The sequence below is a fragment of the Schistocerca piceifrons genome, chromosome 7 (genome assembly GCF_021461385.2).
Source record: "Schistocerca piceifrons isolate TAMUIC-IGC-003096 chromosome 7, iqSchPice1.1, whole genome shotgun sequence".
Taxonomy (NCBI): domain Eukaryota; kingdom Metazoa; phylum Arthropoda; class Insecta; order Orthoptera; family Acrididae; genus Schistocerca; species Schistocerca piceifrons.
Genome location: NC_060144.1, coordinates 174,623,080 through 174,643,775, shown reverse-complemented (window position 1 = coordinate 174,643,775; position 20,696 = coordinate 174,623,080). Strand labels below are relative to the sequence as shown.

General features: G+C 36.1%; 1 protein-coding gene across 2 annotated transcripts in view; it reads left to right on the top strand.

Annotated features, from left to right (window-relative positions):
* The window catches only part of LOC124805206 (putative mediator of RNA polymerase II transcription subunit 26), a 289,089-nt gene that overhangs the window by 192,299 nt on the left and 76,094 nt on the right, over nt 1-20,696 (top strand). For both annotated transcript variants that reach the window (XM_047265702.1, XM_047265703.1), the window contains one exon: nt 10,102-10,255. In XM_047265702.1, coding sequence (XP_047121658.1) covers nt 10,102-10,255 — 154 coding nt within the window. The remainder of the gene's footprint in view (nt 1-10,101; nt 10,256-20,696) is intronic.

Sequence of the window (20,696 nt, the reverse complement as noted above, 5' to 3'; positions counted from 1 at the left end):
TGTGAGATTGCACAAAACACGTTAACTTTTGGTGAATTGCGAATTTGCTGCACGAATGCGTGAGGATTCACTACCGCCCAGATTCGCACATTGTGTCTGTTCACTTCACCATTAAGAAAAAATGTTGCATCACTGAAAACAAGTTTCGCACTGAACGCATCCTCTTCCATGAGCTGTTGCAACCGCACCGAAAATTCAAAGCGTTTGACTTTGTCATCGGGTGTCAGGGCTTGTAGCAATTGTAAATGGTAAGGCTTCTGCTTTAGCCTTTTCCGTAAGATTTTGCAAACCGTCGGCTGTGGTACGTTTAGCTCCCTGCTTGCTTTATTCGTCAACTTCCGTGGGCTACGCGTGAAACTTGCCCGCACGCGTTCAACCGTTTCTTCGCTCACTGCAGGCCGACCCGTTGATTTCCCCTTACAGAGGCATCCAGAAGCTTTAAACTGTGCATACCATCGCCGAATGGAGTTGGCAGTTGGTGGATCTTTGTTGAACTTCGTCCTGAAGTGTCGTTGCACTGTTATGACTGACTGATATGAGTGCATTTCAAGCACAACATACGCTTTCTCGGCTCCTGTCGCCATTTTGTCTCACTGCGCTCTCGAGCGCTCTGGCGGCAGAAACCTGAAGTGCGGCTTCAGCCGAACAAAACTTTATGAGTTTTTCAACGTATCTGTAGTGTGTCATGACCATATGTCAATGAATGGAGCTACAGTGAATTTATGAAATCGCTTCAATCATTTGTAATAGCCCTGTATATTATTTGAAAATGATACCTTAATTCTAATAGAAATTGGTGATTCTGATAGCACACCTTTGAAAAGCTCAAGGAATGTCAGATTTGTTTCATATTACTGTATCTACCACTCCTATTGATGATTAGTTAGTGTTATTTGCAAATGAAACCGTAGTTCTAATAGAAATTGGTGATTCTGACAGCACACTTTTGAAGAGCTCAAATCTTAACTCCACATTAGTGATAAGGGTATAATTTACAATATTGAGGCAGTGAGTAGGACCAACAATATAAAGTTGTTGGGAGTAAATATGGGCAACATGTAAGTTGGCATGCAATCATAACAGTCTTAACAAATAAAGTAAATGGTGTATAATGTAAATGAGTAGATAAAAAAGTTCTATTTACCAAGGGGTAGCATAAGGTAACATAAACAAAAGTTTAGAAACTGTGCAAGCTGTCAGAGCAAGTGGCTCCTTCAACCGGCAGAAGGGTTGAAAGGGTAGGAAGAGAGATAAAGGATTTCTGAAACCTCACCAGTCCTTTTCCTTCGCCCCTCTTCCTTCCCTTTCAACCTTGTGCTAGGAGGAACCACTGGCTCCAAAAGCTTGCACATTTCCTGAACTTTTATGTGTGTTTCTTCCTGGTGCTGCTTGGTGGATAAAATTTTATCCATGCAGTAATATTCTCAAAAATTGATTATTTTCATTGCTAAATTAAATGTTTTGTCATTTCCAATGAAGGGAATAGTAATATTATTATGTGTATATGCTTTCCACCAAAGAGTTCAAAGTCCCTTGTTTTATAAAAACATAAAAATTCAAACAATCCCTCCAGCCCCCATTTTTGCATTATTGTGGGTTTTTTATTTATTGAAACTTCCTGGCAGATTAAAACTGTGTGCCCGACCGAGACTCGAACTCGGGACCTTATTTATTTTATTTATTTCTTATATTTCTTATACACACTTGAAAATTTTGTTTCCGACAACGTTACAGTACTTGTTACAGTGTTGTGAGCTTCCCACACACAGTTTGAAAGCTTAAGCCCAAACAGCATAGTACATGGTTTTATAAAAACTTCCACAGAAGGAATGTACTGAACAAGGAGCTTGGTTGTTGAAGATACCTGTACCCTTTTCATGGAGAAGTGCTGTTATCTGGTAGAATAAGTCACAGATTATGAAAGTATGAAATGAAACAAACTGTGGAAACTTAAGAATTACTGCATAATTTTTATTGTACTAATAACTAAGGAAACTGCATTTTAGGCGTCAGCTGTATGAATTACTCTTTATTGCAACCAGTTTTGGTCGTACGGACCATCATCACTGGAAGAAAGAGCAGTACATCAGATGGATAAGCACTTCATTTTCCTTTAGATGAATTGAAAGTCCTCATAGTCACAACTTGTGTCCACATTGCAGTAATGTAAATAATATTTTGACAGCCTAAAGTGAATGACTTCATTCAAAAATTTTACAAGGGCTGTGGACCCAGATATCATAAAAACATATGACATTTTGTCTTAGTAATCATATATTATCATTTTGTGTGCAATTCTGAGTTTGAAGTAAGACACAAATTACTGTTATTACTTACTTACTTACTTGCTCAGTTAGACGCACGGATAACATCACAGCCCAGCATCCTGTGATCCACCTACTAGATAACTAACATGTTTACAGAGGTGACAGTAGAACTTTTGGTTTGGTCACAACGTTGGTGCAGGCGTGGAGGGGCCCGATCTAAAATGCTCAGATTACTTTGTCATACATCTGTAATCTGAGGAATACACTGACGGAGGGGAAGGCATGACTTGAGGAATTCAGATAGGAATGAGGCTTGGTTGGCTTATAGTTTACCTGGAGGGTGTTATCCTGCAGCAGTAGAAAACACACTGACTAGCAAATTCCCAGAAAAAATGTTACAACTTTTTACCCGCACTTTGTATACTAGTTCAGTGAACACCTCAACTCGTGTAAAATAGCACATTGGCAACACATTTGATTTTTTTAATCTGCTGACCTGGGTTCAGTCCCAGCTTGTGCCAAATGTTTTTCCTTCAGTAATAAGTGGAAGGATTTTTAAATAAAATGAACAACCAAAACTATCATAAATAAAATCATTAATAATTTTATTTTATATATGAAGCAACTGTTTGTTAGACCTAATGAAATGAGTTAAAATTAATATTATATTTTAAAGAAGTTAAGTAATAGTAAATCCATTTTTTAGAAGAGAGGTATATGTTAACCCTTTCAGACCTGAATTTTTTCTGGAGAAGGGAAAATTTTTCTTTATGTGATATGCTCTTACATAATTTTTTAGTGATTTTATATGCAAGATTTGTATAAAAATATGCACTGATTTTCAAAACATACTTTGTACTCTTATCTTCATTTTGTTGATTAAAATAACTAGCTACAAAATATTCTCTATTGTAACAAACAATAAAATGATCATTCAATGATTACCATGCCAAATAACAATAACAGTATTCAGCTATACAGTAGAATATAGCGAACCAACTGCATCTGTGTATTCTGGCAGTTGCAAGCTGCTGCACATCTTACTACATTGCCTTGCTGACATTTTTGTAGTGATGCCCAACAGTTGACAGCACTTGTGCATGATGCAGAGGTTGAACATTCACAAATGTGTACATCATTTTTCGATTGGGGAAAAACACCTCTGTTGGAGCTAAGACACAGTAAAAGTTAATGTACACAGTTATAGCCAGAAGGTCTGAAGGGTTAGTACAATAGTATTATCATTAAAAAGTAATTTTTTGAATTATTATTATTATAAAACTATTATTATTCATGAACAGGTCCAAGTTGTTCATTAGAACTTGTTTTTAACATATTTATTCTGTGGAAGAGTTCAGCTGACGATCTGTTGCTGATAGGCAGATGTTTAGGAATATCCAAATGTTACAAGAGCTATTCAAATAATAGTAATTACCCACTGCAGTATGTTACCATATTCTACATTTTAGGTGGTTGTTTTGAACAATCTCAAATACATGTGCCAGTTCTTCAGTTCTTTCTGGAATATTGTCGAGATTGGAGTGTACATATTGTTGAAGATCGTTGCAGTGGATATGTCTGTCAATAAGGAATCCAAGAATGTATCAGAAGTTAGAGATGAAATTTCTCGAGACTAATTATACAATGAAAAGTCAATGTTATTGTTGAGAGATGCGGTTGTTCTGCTAGATCAGCGATAATAATTTGATTGCACCAGAGCCTTCAATTATGATTCCTCATGAAGCAATGTTAATAGATGAGGAAATTTATGCATGAACTATGGCCATACTGACTGAAAAACGTTTGTTACTTATGAGGAACTCTTCCATGAAATTATAATTGTCATTTAAGTTCTTTCATGTAAAAAAGTGTAAAATCTTTGTAATGTAAAGAAGATATTTTTATTGTACCAGATAATCTGTTGTAATTGTAATAAAATTTTTATTTTTAAAGTACGGTATTAATTTTAACTCATTTCATTAGCTCTAACAAACAGTTGCTTCAATATGAAATATAATAATTTCATTTACAATGATTTTGGTTGTTCTTTCTTTCTTCCTTTCTTTCTTTTCCTTTTCCATTTGGTTCATCTAAGGACCACCTGCTGATTCCGATGCTTCCTCCTTTGTTCTTATTTCATTTTCCTGCAGTATTCTTTCACCTTATCACTGCGTATTCTTTTTCTCTCCTCAAACCATGTCAACCGTGCCTTCTTCTCCCTCCTGTCTTGGAATCCTTCCTTCTTAAAAATCTCTCTTTCTGTTACATCTTTTTCACTTATTTTGTTTCTTTCCAAATCTTTCCTAACTTCTTGAATCCATGTTATTGTTGACTTCTTGTCCTAAAGATATTTGAAAATCTGCTTGGTTAACCTGTTGCTGTTCATTCTGTATAAATTTAGTAACCCTCTATCTGTTCAGCAACTGTTACTAGGATTTCTGGGCCATTTTTTTATGTTTGTCATAAATTTTGTTTGCTTTAGTGGCCATTTCTTCCAAGAGATATTCTTATACCTGCTTTGGAGGCTATTTCTTCTAAGAGATTGATTTGTATTTCTGTGTATGTTAGTTTTTCAGAAAGAATGGAAAAATAATCTGCAATTGCTAGACAGTGAATTTCAATCCTTTTTTTCTTAGCCCCCCGTCTTATTGGCGATAGTTTGTTCGTTTAGTTTTTGTGTCCATTCTCTTAGTATTTTCTCTATGCCACAGTTGAAGAGGAGTGGAGGCAGGCCATCTCCTTGTGTTTTTATTTTGATTGCTTTTGATATTTCAACCCAGAACTTTACCTCTGAGTTGGTTGGTGTCCATGAATGTTTCAAGAATAAGGTTTGATGGTTTAGATTTTTTAAAATCTATAAATGTGACAATTATGTCTTCAGAGTTCGTTTGCCTATTACGGATTATGGATTTAGATGAAAATTTATTCTGAACAAGATCTGCCCTTTCTAAATCCACCTTCATATCCTCGAAAATGGGTATCAAGTTTTGCTGCTACCTTGTTTAGTAATATTGTTGAAAATATTTTCCATCCCACTGCCAACAGAGGCAATACATCTGTAGTCAACTGAAGCACCGAAGAAACTGGTATAGGCATGGGTATTCAAATACAAGATACGTAAACAGGCAGAATAAGGCGTTGCAGTCAGCAATACCTTTATAAGACAACAAGTGTCTGGTGCAGTTGTTAAATCTTGATAACCTGCCATTTTAGCAGCAGTAACCGATCTAAGTGAGTTTGAATGTGCTGTTACAGTCGGCGCATGAAAGATAATACCCAGCATCCGTGAGGTGGTGGTGAAGTGGGGATTTTCCCGTACAACCATTTCGAGTGTACCATGAATATCAAGAATCTGATAAAACATCAAATCCCCGACACTGCTGCAGCTGAAAAAAGATCCTGCAAGAATAGGACCAGCGATGAGTGAAGACAATCATTCAACAAGATAGAAGTGCAACCCTTCTGCAAATTGCTGCAAATTTCAATGCTGGACCATCAATAAGTGTCAACCTGTGAATCATTCAACGAAACAGCATCAATCTGGCTTTCAGAGGCAAAGGCCCACTTATTTGTACTCTTGATGACTGCCCAATACAAAGCTTTTACACCTTGCCTGGGCCCATCAACGCCGACATTGGATTGTTGGTAACTGGAAACATGTTGCCTGGTCGTACAAGTCTCGTTTCAGATTGTATCAAGTGGATGGATGTGTACGGATATGGAGACAACCTCATGAATCCATGGATCCTGTATGTAGCAGGGACCTATTCAAGCATGTGTAGTTGGACTGATATGGGACTCTTGATACGTATAGATATGACACTTGACAGCTGACACGTATGTAAGCATCCTGTCTGATTACCTGCGTCTACTGGACTTGTACAATTTCAGCAGGACAGTGCGTCACACGACACATCCAGAATTACTAGAGTGGTTCCATGAAAACTCTACTGAGTTTAAGCACTTCTGCTGGCCACCAAACTTGCCAGAAATGAACATTATTGAGCATATCTGGAATGCCTTGCAATGTGCTGTTTAGAAGAGATCTGCACCCTCTCGTACTCTTACGGATTTATAGACACCCTGCAGGATTCATGGTGTCAGTTCCATCCAGCACTACTTCAGACATTAGTTGCGTCCATACCACGTCATGTTGAGGCACTTCTGCATCTTTCAGGGGGCCTACATGATATGAGGCAGGTGTACCAGCTTCTTTGGCTCTTCATTGTATTTGCACCATGCTTATCACTTTTGGTGTGCAAAGTATGGATAAGAGCCACTTCCCAGTTTTCTGAAATCTTTTCAATTTCCCATATTTCTTCAGATATGATGTGTAGGTTAGTTATAATTTTTTTGTTCAGACCATTTTATAAGTTCAGTTGTAGTACAGTCTTCTCCACTGGTTTTGTGGTTTTTCGGGATATTTACTGCTTTTTAAATTTATTCAGCTGTAGGTGGTAGGTTTGCTTCTGTTTTTTCATGTAGATATGGAAATTCTTGCTTACAGTTAAGTTCTTCACAGTTCAAGAGTTGGTCAAAGTACTTTCTTGCTAATTCACAGTTCTGGGTATTGCTCAGGCCTATTTTACCATTTTCATCTCTGAAGCAAGTACTTGTTGCTTGATATCTATTTTGATGTTTTTTAAACATCAGATAGAAATTGTGGGAATTATTTATGACCAAGCTGTTTTGTATGTCTACAAGTTTTGACTTCTCACAAGATTGTTTAGCCTTCTTTAGCTTTCTTGTTATTTCTTTCCTTTGCATTGTAAATTCATCAAGATGCTCAGTCTCCCCAGAACAATTCCATTTTTTCCACTGTTTTGCTCGTTCTGCAACTGCTGCTTCACAGGTTTCATTTCATTAGACTTTCTTCTTCATTTTTGTTGATCCAAATCCATTATTTGCTGCACTGTTGTGTTCTTTTGATAATTCTTCTCATTTTCCTGATTTAGCTGTTTTAATTTTATCTTGAAAATGTTTTATTGCCTCTTTTGTATTGTTGAGCCAGTCTGTGTTATATTTAATCAATTTTTGTTGTCTCTCTTGGTTTTTATTAGGGAGAAGTTTCAGTTTAATCTTAGTCATCTAATGAACAGAGTCAAATTTTCCCTATTTCTTCGTACTTTTGCATTCATGATTGCTTTAATATTGCTTTGAGAAGTAACGGCATGATCTAAATGAATCTCCTGTAGTATTGTACTTGGAGATATCCACCTCTCTCTCTCTCTCTCTCTCTCTCTCTCTCCTCTTTTTTTAAGGAAGTTGACATTAACTTCAACTGAAATGTTTTACAAAGATGAATTAGTTTTCTGCCATTTTTGTTCATTCTTTTATGGGCTGGATATTCTACTACTATTTTTTGGATAGTTTTTATTCTTTCCCTATTTGTGTATTAAAATTCTGCAGCAGTATCACAACATTTGACTGTGGAATTTTTGATATTTCGTCTTCCAAAAGTTCCCAGAATGCCTCTACTTTACTCAGATTTTTCGTATTGTCATCATTAATTGGAGCATGCCAACTAACAAATGAATAACGTTTATTTTTGCATTTCACTGTGAGAAGAGAGGGGCTTTCTGAACTGAATTTGAATTCTATAATATTATCTACTAAATTTTTATGAACATAGAAGATGGTACCAACTGTTGGTATGCCTTTAATAATTTTTATTGCTGGTTTACCCTTTAATATTTTGTGTTGTTTTGACTACTGTAACATTTTTCTCCAAAAATCTTGTTTCTTGTACTATTAAAATTTGTATTTCATGCTTACGTAAGAGAATTTCAAGTTCTTTCTGTTTACCTATTTTTAGTAATGAGTTTGCATTCAAGGTGCCTGCGAAGAATTTTCTTTTGAACTTGAGTTTGTAAGGATACCAAGGCTGCTCCAACTCATCCGTATCACAGATATTGGGTTTCCCAGAACCCTAGGTCCCGATGCATTGTCTAAAGCAGTGGGTCCCTCTCTCAAGTTACTGTCTGGGTAGTCCTATCTTTTAGCAGACTTTCAATTCTGCACTGGAAATTGTACATTGTACATGGCAGGAAATAAACTCTGAGATAAGTTCAGATTGTTGGTCTGAAATGATTATTTTTCATGGTTTCTTCATTAGGTTCTTCCACTTTCTTTGCCATTGGGAGCTACGATTCCTCTTCCGCTGTTGAGACTGTTGACCGGGCTTCACAGGAAATCCTAGGCAGAGGCCCTCACAGGGTGCTACCATCCAGAGCCAGATGGACCCAATTTTTTTCTTGGGACGTTACTCCTGCCCCTCCCTCACATATTATTCGCTTTATTTAAAAGTTCTAATTATTAATAAAGAAAAAATATTGGTGAAAGCTGGAATTTAACCCGGATCAGCAGATTAAAAATCAAGCTTGTTTCCACTGAGCTATTTTTACACAAGTTCAAATGTTCATTAAACTAGAATGCAAAATGCAGGTACAAAGTTAAAATTTTTTTTCTGCGTATTGGGTGTTCAGTGCATTTTATTACTGCCCTACAAGATAACCCTCTTTAGGTAAACTACAAACCTCATTCCAGTATGAGTTTCCCAAGTCGTGCCCTCTCCTTGTGAAACATCTTGCAAATAAAGTTCTTCAGAGTTGTAAATTTCTTGCCAGTTTTCTTGTATGAATTGTTTCATGTCAGTAATGATGTGGTGTCTTAGTGAAAACACTATCTGTTAGCAGCTCTTTTACAATCATTGCACATAGTATATGACAATAGAATATTTTTCAACTTCCATTGTTTGCCTTTCTCTTTGATAATACTTGGTGAAAGAATTCATAAATTTATTAGATATAGTGGGCAGGAACTTTATCTAACATAAAACAAAAATATTCAGAGAGTTTGAAGATGCCTTTATGGTATTGTACAACTTTTTGAACTGTGAAATTACTTCCTGTTCTTGATTAACATTATCTCATGTAGTCGCAATTGACTTTTAAGGATCACCCTCTAATAATGTATACATTATTATGAATGACATGTTTTCAAATATAATCATTGTGTCGGACATTATCTCTCTCTCTATTTGTTGTTAAGTTAATGGTAAACATCATCACACAGAGAAATACGATTGAACAACACAAAATGTTATTTTTGGTGTCTTGTAAGACAAAACATAACATTGGTTATTATGCAAGTAAATGATCACTCACTGACTCTCCTCTCATTTTCAATGTGTTCCTTTTGGTTTATACTGTTAACAACAGTTTTGCATAGTTTGACTGCTGCAGTCCAGATGGTAAGCATTTCAACAGAATCACCACCTTGTCTATCATATTTCCACATTTACTCTTCGTCAAAATTGCTGCAAGTTATTTTAGAAGTGTTAAATGTGTTGTCAAGGCACACAACTTCCTGATCTTTTCTCTCTACATTGAGTCATTTTACTATAGTTTTTCTTAGTGCTAATGTTGTAATGCTAAAACTACTGTTGAGTGTGTTTTATACATACACTCATAATAAACAAACAAAAAATCAGTAATTGTGTGTCTTGTGGCGCTGCTGTCAACCATTTTCCACTTCATTTGGATAATAATAACACAATTGAAATGTAAATTGTTTATTAAGTTGAAGTACTGCATGCTTGAAAAGAAAATCACTATTTATTGGAAGTCTTAACTTGTAGTAGGTACCTGCCCATTACATGCCTAAATTACAAGGAGTGGCCTATATAGTATCTCCTTTTCACTGCTTATAAATCTAGTCTATTATTGTTTGTGAGTTACATCTCAAGTCACCACATTACTATAATTGCATTTAAAATCTGTGAATGTTACTCACTGTTCCCGAGACTAACTTCAAGAACATTTTCTAATTGCAGGGTGCTGGGCAACCGGCAATACAGCTTGTTGGGATACAGAGGCCAAGAAATGTACCTGGTGCTCAGCTAAATGCTGCTAACAAACAGCAGCTAGCGGCTCGTGGTCTGCTCAATGCTCAGAGGCATACGCTGAAAGTTGCTACATCAAATGCTGGTAATTCTCATCTTTAATCTACTGCCATCACAAGGCTTGTTGCCTTTGGAAATACCTACCTGACTGAGAATGGAGAGGGGAGATTGATGTGCACGATGTAAATCAGCCAGTGCTGTAAATTCATGTCAGGCCCAGATTTGGGATTTCCCTGGTAAGTTAGAAAGAAATTTCCATTAGCTTTGTGATATGAAGATGGGTAGGCTCATTCACAAGGACTGGTCTGATATGGTACTACAGCAGGTATTAAATTGTTAAATGATTAACACAGTTGCATCCCAGCTACAGATAGATTTGGTAACATAACATTCTGAACAATTTAACTCCTACTGCAAGTCAGTCTAAAGTGAGAGAGAAAGAAATGAAAAAAAGGGGAGCAGAAATATACCAGGTGAGAAATTCAGAACTCGTACAGTTAGGGACTTGATGCAAAAACAAATTGACCTTCACACAAATTGGTGAACAAAATAGAAAAATAATGTCTTTCTTATGGGTGTGTTAAGTCATGTAGCTCCCATATGCATTTCTAGAAAGCTTACTATGTATTGGAACCTGTTTGCAAAATAATTAGTGTATAGTAGACATCTTGCAAAATGTTACTACAAATAAATATGTAACCATAATTAACCCTCTGACTGCCCGAGGCAACGTACAACCATTCACATACCTGTGTGCTCTGCATGTGTTAATATACAGAGACATATTGTGATGCTGAGGGCCCACTGGCTGTGAACCTGCACAGTCTCTATGCATATTTTCTTCTGTGATCTTAAATTGCTGTTTTATTTTTAGAGAGTCTTGCTCAAAGTGAGAATGAGAATGAAGCATTAATGAGTAACATTTGTGAATCATGTAATACACCTATATGTTTCTACAAGAGTTTACAATTCTCCAGAGTCTGAGAGCAGTTTACTTATTGGCTAAGAAACCAGATACTAATGCGAAACCTGCCACTGTGTGTTGGACCTTGTTTGAAACTCTACACACAAAAAATTATTAACTATTGATAAGTGGATAGGAAAAGTACTTCTCTAAATCTAAATGAAGAAAAAAATAAATAAAAATATGTTTTTAACTCCATCAGTGCCAGCCCAAAGATTGAATCAAAAAGTTGGCTAGAAAATATATAAAGGAGGTGTAAAAGGCACTGAATACAGAGTTCTTTTCATTAGAATTTAATTCCTAATGAATTTCTGTGCTAATACTGCCCTTGACTATACAGACTTCAGATGCTTTAACGTGTAGTCAGTATGTGAATTACAAAAATTAGATGAAGCATAGATTGCAGCAGTGAAACAAAATTATACGTAATCTTCTATTCTGTTGTGCAGCTATTATTTGGACACCACAGAAAAGTATTTGGAAAACTTGATTATTTGGTTTTGAGGGCTGTCTAGGGATAATTTATTGAATTTATGTGCTTGAAATATAGAAGTTACCTTTCAGAATTTACCACCATATAATAAAAAAACTAAGTTTTCCACCATATAATCATCTTCCTTGGAAAGTTGTTTGCAAAAAAAGAGTTATTTTGGTAGCAGAGATGAACGTGAATGGTTGGGCATTTTGGATTCTACAGTGTTTATTCCATAAATTGTGTACAATAAGCAACTAAATAAGCATCATTGCAGACTGTTGACCATTTTTGATTCACAAGAAGCTATTCAAAAGAGAAGCAACCATTGTGTTAGCTACTGCACAAGGCGGAGACATCAGTGACTTACTATAGCTGTTTACACATACTATCAAAGGTATATGTCCAACTGTGACTGACAACCAGTTTGCTATCGTCTTAAAAGCTACCAAACAGTTCTCATGAGACATATTCAACAAAGTGAAATTTTAAAAAATGTCACTGTAGTTTACATAAATGCCAGTGTAATATTAAATTAATATGACAAGTGATTGGTGTATCCTATTCTTCTATAAATGGTATTATTGAACTTTACCACATAGATGACTTTAAAGATGTACGTCACTTTGCGAGTTAGTGTAGGAATTCACCTGCAGAAAAGCTGCAATCTAAAAATTACTAAGTAAATAACACACTCATTATACTTATGATGTATCAGAGTTGGCTATGCTTGGAGGACAGATAGGGTTGCCACTTCATGCTCCAGAAGATATTCAGCATAATGTTAATAGTGCACTGGATCGCTGATATTTATACAGCAGTCAACATGGCAAATAGCAAACACGTCTGCTGCAGTTGAAAGGTTGAGAAAAAGGAGGAGAAGAAAATGAATTCGATACCTCATCATTGTCTTATGTAATTTTATATCTGTGCAAAGAGAGATGTTTATATAAGGATTCAGTTTTTGGTGGTATGAGAGAAATATGTCAGCACACGGAAAACCAAGTAGTACAGACGGTGCTAAGTGTAGTGATTTAATTCATTGCTTAGTTATAACTATTGGGAGATGGGACTAGGAGAAGTGTTTCGTAATGGCAAGTGTGATGGTCATTCACATTCAGGAAAACAACATGCATTGCTGAATGAGGAGATGGGACAGATTACATAGGTTATTGGAAAGTATGCATAAAAGAGTGGTAATTGGTGAAAGACTTTTGTATATAACTGTAAGTAAGGGCTGGTGGGATACAGTTTTTTTCAGTAAAGTGTGTTTGGGGGGCTCACTACACTGTAGGGTATTCCATGTATCTCTCTTCTAAGTGTGGCATAATTTTGTTGTTTATTCAGCACTGGTTCATTGAAACATGCAGGTATTATATAATGTTACTCCCTTGTATACTCTCAGTCTCTTGTTAGGCGTTAACGGCAATAACCACCTGTTGCTGATTCTGCTTCATTACTTCTGTAATGCTCTATCATAGGTTTCCATGTTGTATTTTTATTCTTCTTTTATATTACTCTCATGAGAAGATATGTTACCTCCTTTCTTATAGACACTATTCAAACTTCAAAATGTACTTAATATATTTATTTTAAACTGTTGTTAATTTTAACAAGAATAGGCTGTATCAGTTGTTCATCTATAAGCAGTGTGTGCATCTATCACAACATTTGTGTAACTGAAAAAAGGGTATTATTTGTTGTGTTCACAAAACGAACATATATGTGCCATCAATCATTCTATTCATATCATATAACCAGTCTCATTTAGATGGCAGAATAATCTCTTTACTGTTTGTCAACGTCTTCCTGACAACCTTTTCGTGGAAGGCGAAGGAAGTTGCCTCCTCATGGTGAATGTACCTACTGATGGAGGGGGAGAACAAATTCTGCTTTCTTCACACTGTGCTACATGTGTACTACATGTTTGAAAGTAGTGGTAATGAGTGATTGAATATTTCATGAAAGTGGTTTAGTGAGTGTTAGTTTTCAATGGTTGTACTTATTGCTAAAAGTTCCACATCAGTTCTCAAAAGCAACATTCTGCAAGATTATTATTTTCATTGCTTATTCTGTATTCTAGTAAACCACCGCAGAGAAGTCTTAGACAGCTCCTCCATCAAGATTGGAATTGCTTCACCATACATATAGAAGCAAACCAGTCTCTGCATTGCAACACAACATTCACTATCTGCTGTAACAGCTACTGCAATGTTACACGTTGTATTGTTGTTGTTAAATATATAGTGGTGGCCCCACACATTACTCATAGCTTAACCAGCATACAAGTGGAAACCGCTATTTTGCGTAAGGGTACTTTAGCATCTATGGGGAAAGTTTGTGCAGTGCCTGTATCAATTCAGATGGGTTGAGGCTTAACAGTTTTAAACCATGCAGGTTGCTGTCAGTTTTTGTGACCAAGTATGTGTGCCAAATCCTTGTATGTATGTACAAACAAAGGACAATTCCAGATTTGTTTTCATAGCTGCAGCATGTGAACACACACGGGAGGGGGGGAACCCCCTCAAACTATACAAGCATAGGCGAGCTGTGTGATGCAAAGACGATTTGTGCAGACTTATGGAAAATGCTTGCTCATGTGTGCTTGTCAGACTTTCAGTGATGCGTGTAGCTGTCTTAACATTCCTAGTGGCCACACACGAAGTACCTTGGCCTGTGAGCTAGGGAGCATAGCAATAGGGAAAAGATTAACAAGTGGTAATAGTTCCAGATGTATGCTGCTAAACTATTCACTTCTGAATGCCTGACCATGTCAAGTGATCTCAAACAGGTCAATTGTGACTTGATTGAGTAGGCAATTTAAGCAACTGCAATTCAATAAAAACTATTGTGAACACAAATGGGGTAATATCGCAATGAGAAAAAGTGTGATGCAGCACATAATGTTCTGATTTCCTAATCCAAGCAGTTGATTTGACCACTGGCAAGTAGGCCATCCTCAGAAAATCAACTCCTTCATGGCTACTATTATGAAAAAGAAAAAAATGGAAGATATTTGGAAATCTGCAAGTTCTTTGTAGCTCTTTCGTGTTGTGAGAAATCGCAGTGCTGCTTTCAATCTTATGTATGGTGTTCAAGCTTCTCATAGGTGTGTTAAATAATCAAAGAAGTTAAATAAATACCCAAACTATACAAGAATACATGAGCTGTGTGGGATAAAGACGATTTGTGCAAACTTGTGGATGCTTGCACATTGCTTGTCAGACTTGCAGCAATATGTGTAGCTACTTAACATTCCCAGTGGCCACACACAAAGCACCTGCAGTCAGAAATCTACTGGCCTGTTAAATAGAGAGCACAACAACCAGAAAAAGATTGACAAGTCATAGTAAGTACTAAATTTGTGCTGATGCTGATGAACTATTCAATTTCAAATACCTGACCATTTTCAGCTGCTCCATTAAAGAGTTGCAGGATAGGTATGTGTTATCTTCTCTCTTACATCCTAAAACTAGTCAGAGGTTCTTATTTGAAAGTTTGAATTGTGGATATTCATGGTACAAATTTTAAGGTAGGTGCAAAGAGAACAATTCTTTTCCACAATCATTCCCTAACATTTTGTATGTAAACATGAAATCTCATTTAGTTTGGACACAAATCTCTCTACATCTGGGAGGCAGTAAATTCAAGATGGCGTATTTGTACTGAGTGAAATTTTAGTTGAAAAAAGTGTGGAAGAAAGTTTTCTAGTCTCTAAATGTGGCATACCAAGAATGATGCTTGCCTGTCAAAATTTGAGTTATAGCAGTCTCTCTGTGGAACAGAACCGTATTTACCTGATTATAAGATGAGATTTTTTCCGAGATTCGTTGTTTGAAAACTATGAGATTGTCTTCTATTTGCAGATTAAGCACTTGCTGCTGAGGTCAGTGATTTTAGATTGTTTACTAGATTAATATAGTGGTTGTCTTACATTTACAGATTAAGCTGTTGCTATTGAGAGTTTGTACAAACTTATTTTGAACAATCCCAGAGGGTAGAGCTTAGCAAACAATGCTTGTTCAAATAGGCATAATCCGTATTACTTCAGGCAGGGGCATTGCCTTCATAGTCTCGGATGTTATTGAATTTAGCGTATGTTGCTGCCCTGAGATACAGACCTCCAGATATGAAAATGTGAATACCATTTTGAAGATGTGAATATCAGAAAATATTTTAAGATGCCGTATCTCTGTAACAGTTCTAGATATTTTGTTAGAGAGGGTTTTTTTTTTTGGGGGGGGGGATAATTGCTGTATGATTACAATGATATTCTCCATTTGGACTTATCTGTCAAAGTTTTTTTACTGTCACCTTTAGAATTTTTTTTAATAATTTACAGGAAAATTAATTTTTTTCTTTCAAAATGCCAATCCAGAAAAGTTAATTTTTTTCTGTTGATTAGTACTATGTAAATACTACAATCTCTGTAAAGAAGAGCTTCCTCTTTTAAGTTGGACGGTTTTTATTTTTAAAAAATCTACTACTACTTCTTCTTCTTTTTTTTCCAAGGGGTAATGTATGTCTTCACTGAAGTTGTTACTTACTAATTTCTTTGTTACAATGTTTATTTCCATTGTCTTTGTTGCCGTTATTTCTTATCACTTTCATTGTTATAGATATTTTTTAAACTTTGCTGTAGTTTGTTGTAGTTTCTTGTCAGTTTCTTTGTCATCGCTGTTCATTTCAGGTTTCTGTATTGTAGTTGTTCAGTGCTAATTTGTTTACTGAAGTGGCTTCTAAGAAATCTGAGACCATCCAGTGAGGTCTGTGTTTTTGTGAGGAATTTGCCAGTTGACACAGCTGCAGTATGTTTTGTGAAAAAGACAGGTTGAATTGTCTTCTGACTGGGGCCATAGGAGAGTCAAGTGTACTGACCATTTTTCATATCCATATAAGAGTGATATATAAGACAAACAAATAAACAGACTTTGTTCAGATTGTGAAGATGTTTCCAGTGAAGACTCTTTTGTGTTCTAAATGTTTTGACAGAATAACAACAATGATAATATCTGAACAAGGTGAAGCCTCCCATGGTGCAGATGATGCAGATTTTGCATCAGTTAAGGAAGAATTAAATACCCTGAATCAGTCAACTACCGAGGTAGGTGTTAGTCCTGTTAAGAAACCGTGGTCAGTGAAGTTGAATCATAAGCTCTATGCGTCAAGAAAGCCCAGAGAAATTACTAAAGCTATGGATGAATACACTACAGCAAAACTGACCACACTCTTCAAAGCAGAAATTCCATCTTCAGAAGAAAATGAACCAAAGCACTCTTACACCTCTTGTCAGGAATTTTTCACAAATATCAGTTCAGCTGTTGAATATTGTGCATCCTACAGAGAAAAGGTGGAAGTTTTAACTATTATTCCAAAGAAAACAATTTTACATCACATTCCGTCAGTATCAAAGTACGTGGTAGACAAATCAAGCAAATGTGAGGTCTGTAAAAGGAGTCTTTGGAAGACCAGATCCCTATTATGGTCGTACTGTACAAGCCGCTCAAGTTCAAATAATGCAGTCATTTTATGTGGAAGATAAATGGGACTGTTTTCACCAGAGTAACAACAAAAAAAAGACACTATAACTGTAACAGTCGAAGGTCAAAAAATTGTAAAAGTGAAGAGGAACATGACTCGCAGTGTTAAAGAAACTTTTGTAATTTATAAGAGCAACTATACAACTTCACATATTGGAAGATCACAATTTTATGCACTATGACCTAAGTGGGTAGTTGCACACCCACCTAGAGATGTCTGTTTATGTGTGTACTGCGCGAATTTTGAACTTTGTGTTTTAACTTGTAAGAACTTACTGGAGCACATGACATAAGACACCTTGGTTGGGCGTGTGAAGTCTGTGACATAAAGTGAGACTTGTTTGTGTGACTGTCCTGGAAAGGGAGGACTGTCTTTACAGACACTTAGCGTGGAAGATGTAGCAGGTAGCTCTGCAGAAATTACATATGTGACATGGGAGGAAAATAAACGAATTAAGGAAACTGTTGCCTTTGACAGTTTCATTGATGAACTTGGTAAGTGGTCAGTGAAAGCAGTAACACACCAGCATCTGAAGAAATTGGAACAACACATAGCAGAAGTGAAAGGGTGTGTTCAAGCTGAAGAACTATGTTTAGTACTTCACTGTGATTTTGCTGAGGACTGGTCTGCAATTCAAGAAGTATGAGGATATCATTGGAGTAATGACCAGGTTTCAATTTTTACAGGAGTGACATGTTTTTAAAACAAGACAACAAGTGTTGCAGTTATAAGTGATGATACAGGACATGACTCGGCACATGCTTTGCTACCAATGTGCAAAATTCTTCAACTGCAAACAGGGGTAGAGAAGATCATCATTATTGCTGATGGTGCTCCTAGTCATTTTAAAAATCGGTACCAGCTGTTTGAATTGAGTAAGTTGCTTGTGCCAACTGACTTGATGTACAGTGTACTGGTCATGAAGTGATGAGTCATTCCATGTCATATCAACACACTTCAAATAAAAATTTTACCTCACCCTCTTAGATTTTGCTGAAAGTTGGTATACTTGTAGTGGGTGCTGAAACTAAGAAAAATACCAAATTTCAATTTTTTACCTCAAACCATTCCTGAATTATGGTCAAGTAAACTTTTCAAAAACTGGCCAAAAATGTGTGAACGGACTTTTTTTAATTTGCCCTAGGAGCTGTCCTAATTGAGCTAGAGAACTGGGAAAGGTGTCATTTTGCAGCATTTTTCATGCTCTTTCCAGTGATAGACAAAAAAACATAGCTCCTAATTAATAACCTTTTTCAAAATGGTAATTAATATTTTGATTTAATTTTTTTACAAAAAGTACATAATTGAAAATTTTCAAAATATTTCCATAATTACTTCATACTGTTGTAAATCACATGGCAAAATATAAACGTGGGATGATGATGGTTTCATTGTTAAAAAAAAAATTCCGGACTCTTGTTTTTCACTAACGGCCCTAGTTTGACCAAACTGACCTTTAAGGTAGTACATCAGTAGAGGACCGTATACATAGGGCTTGATGTCTGTACAATAATTCAGAGACTGGAGCCATTGTTGAGATGATGTAGTCTGCATTGTTACCTTCTAAGGCTTTGTGTGCCTACAGCATTATTTTGCACTGTGGTTTTAGTGCAAATCAATTGTTACCTCTGTGTTGACCAGTCTGTATCTATTATGTTTAATAGTTCATTTTCAAGTAAATCTATACATTGAAGGACAGTTTATAAGTGGTTTTTGTATAAATATGTAACCAAGTAAAAAGTGCAGTGCTGTAAGAGTGCAGTGTTGTAATCCATTGAAGAAGTCAAATCATTTTATTAGAGACAGAAAAAAACTGAGAAATGTCACAACATGGATGCCCAAATTATTTCCTCAAATACCAAGTGGTGCCAAGATTTGTGATAAATGTAGGAAAGAGGTAACCAAATTGAAAAATACACCAGAGCCCATCAGTGATGAAAGTGTTGAAGAAGAATCTTCTGGATCAGAGATAATCATCCGAGACCAAGACCCTGACTTCACTCCAACTTCAGTAGCTGTTAAAACATCTGACACAACACTTCAAGAACTAGGTGAGTCCCCAATTGACAAGAGAAAACTAACATCTAGGCGTTATGCCAAATCAAAAGTGAAGAAAATCTCATCAATGACACGTAAACTTTTTGTTGCTCCTGAAACTACTTCGTCAGATACTGATGAATCTGTTCTTGAAAATCTTAAAAGAAACTTTAAAAATTCTATAAGTAGAGTAAAAAAACTAATGATTCTTACAAGTTTACCTGAAAAGTGGAGTGTCAGGAAAATAATGAGGAATTTAATGCTCCTAATTACATTGTTCGGCAGTCCAAAAAAATTTTGAAAGAGAGAGGATTCATGGAAGGTCCAAACCCAAAACCAGGGAAGTGTTTACCAACAGAAACTGTCAAAATTGTAGATTCATTTTATGAAAATGAAGAAGTTAGCAGGGCAATGCCAGGTATTAAAGATTGTGTGAATTACAGAAACAAGTGGAAATAAAACAAAAATATCAAAAAGACTTATTTTGTGTAACCTTAAAGAAGCTTACAAACATTTTAAAGACAAGTTTCCTAACATAAAAATAGGTTTCTCTAAATTTGCTGAGTTGACACCAAAGCATTGTGTATTAGCTGGCCGGAGTGGCGCACACACACTGTCTACGTGTGCACAACTCACCAAAACATAAAATTAATGATAGAAAATGCCAAACTAAATACAGTAACAAACAGCAGCTTAAACAATTATAAGCAGTGCATTGCAAAAATGCTTTGCAACCCATCATCAGTTGATTGCAACATGGGGAACTGTGAATACTGCCCAGGAGAAACTGTCATACGTAAAATTTTAAAAGACTCTTTTCATGAAAACTTAATTTAACAAGTTCAGTTCCGACAGTGGATGTCAGTTGACCGATGTAATCTGGAAATTGTTCAGAAAACTTCTGAAGAATTCATAGATTTATTTTGTAGTAAGATGTCGACATTGATTCGGCATTTCATTGCCAAGCAACAACGAACATTCCTTAACTCCACAAGAGAAAACCTTATGGAATCTGAATTTTTTGTCATATATGATTTTTCAGAAAATTATACTATAGTTCTACAGGATGAAGCTCAGAGTTTCTACTGGACAAGACAACAGATTACCATTCATCCTTTTGTTATATATTACAAACAGGAAGACAAAATCGAGCATATGAGCTTTGTCGTTGTTTCTGATAGTCTGGAGCACAATACAACTGCGGTTTACACATTTCAAAAGAAGCTAATTTCATATCTAACAAATAAATTTCAAAAGATTCCAATAAAGATACACTATTATTCTGACAGTTCTACGGCTCAGTATAAAAATAAGAAAAACTTCCTGAACCTTTGCCTTCATGAGGAAGACTTCATCACAAAAGCTGAGTGGCACTTTTCAGCCACAGAACATGGGAAAGGGCATTGTGATGGAGTAGGGGGTTCAGTAAAGAGACTGGCAGCTCGTGCAAGTTTGCAAAGGCCATACCAAAATCAGATCCAAACTGCAAGAGATATATTTGAGTGGGCAGTA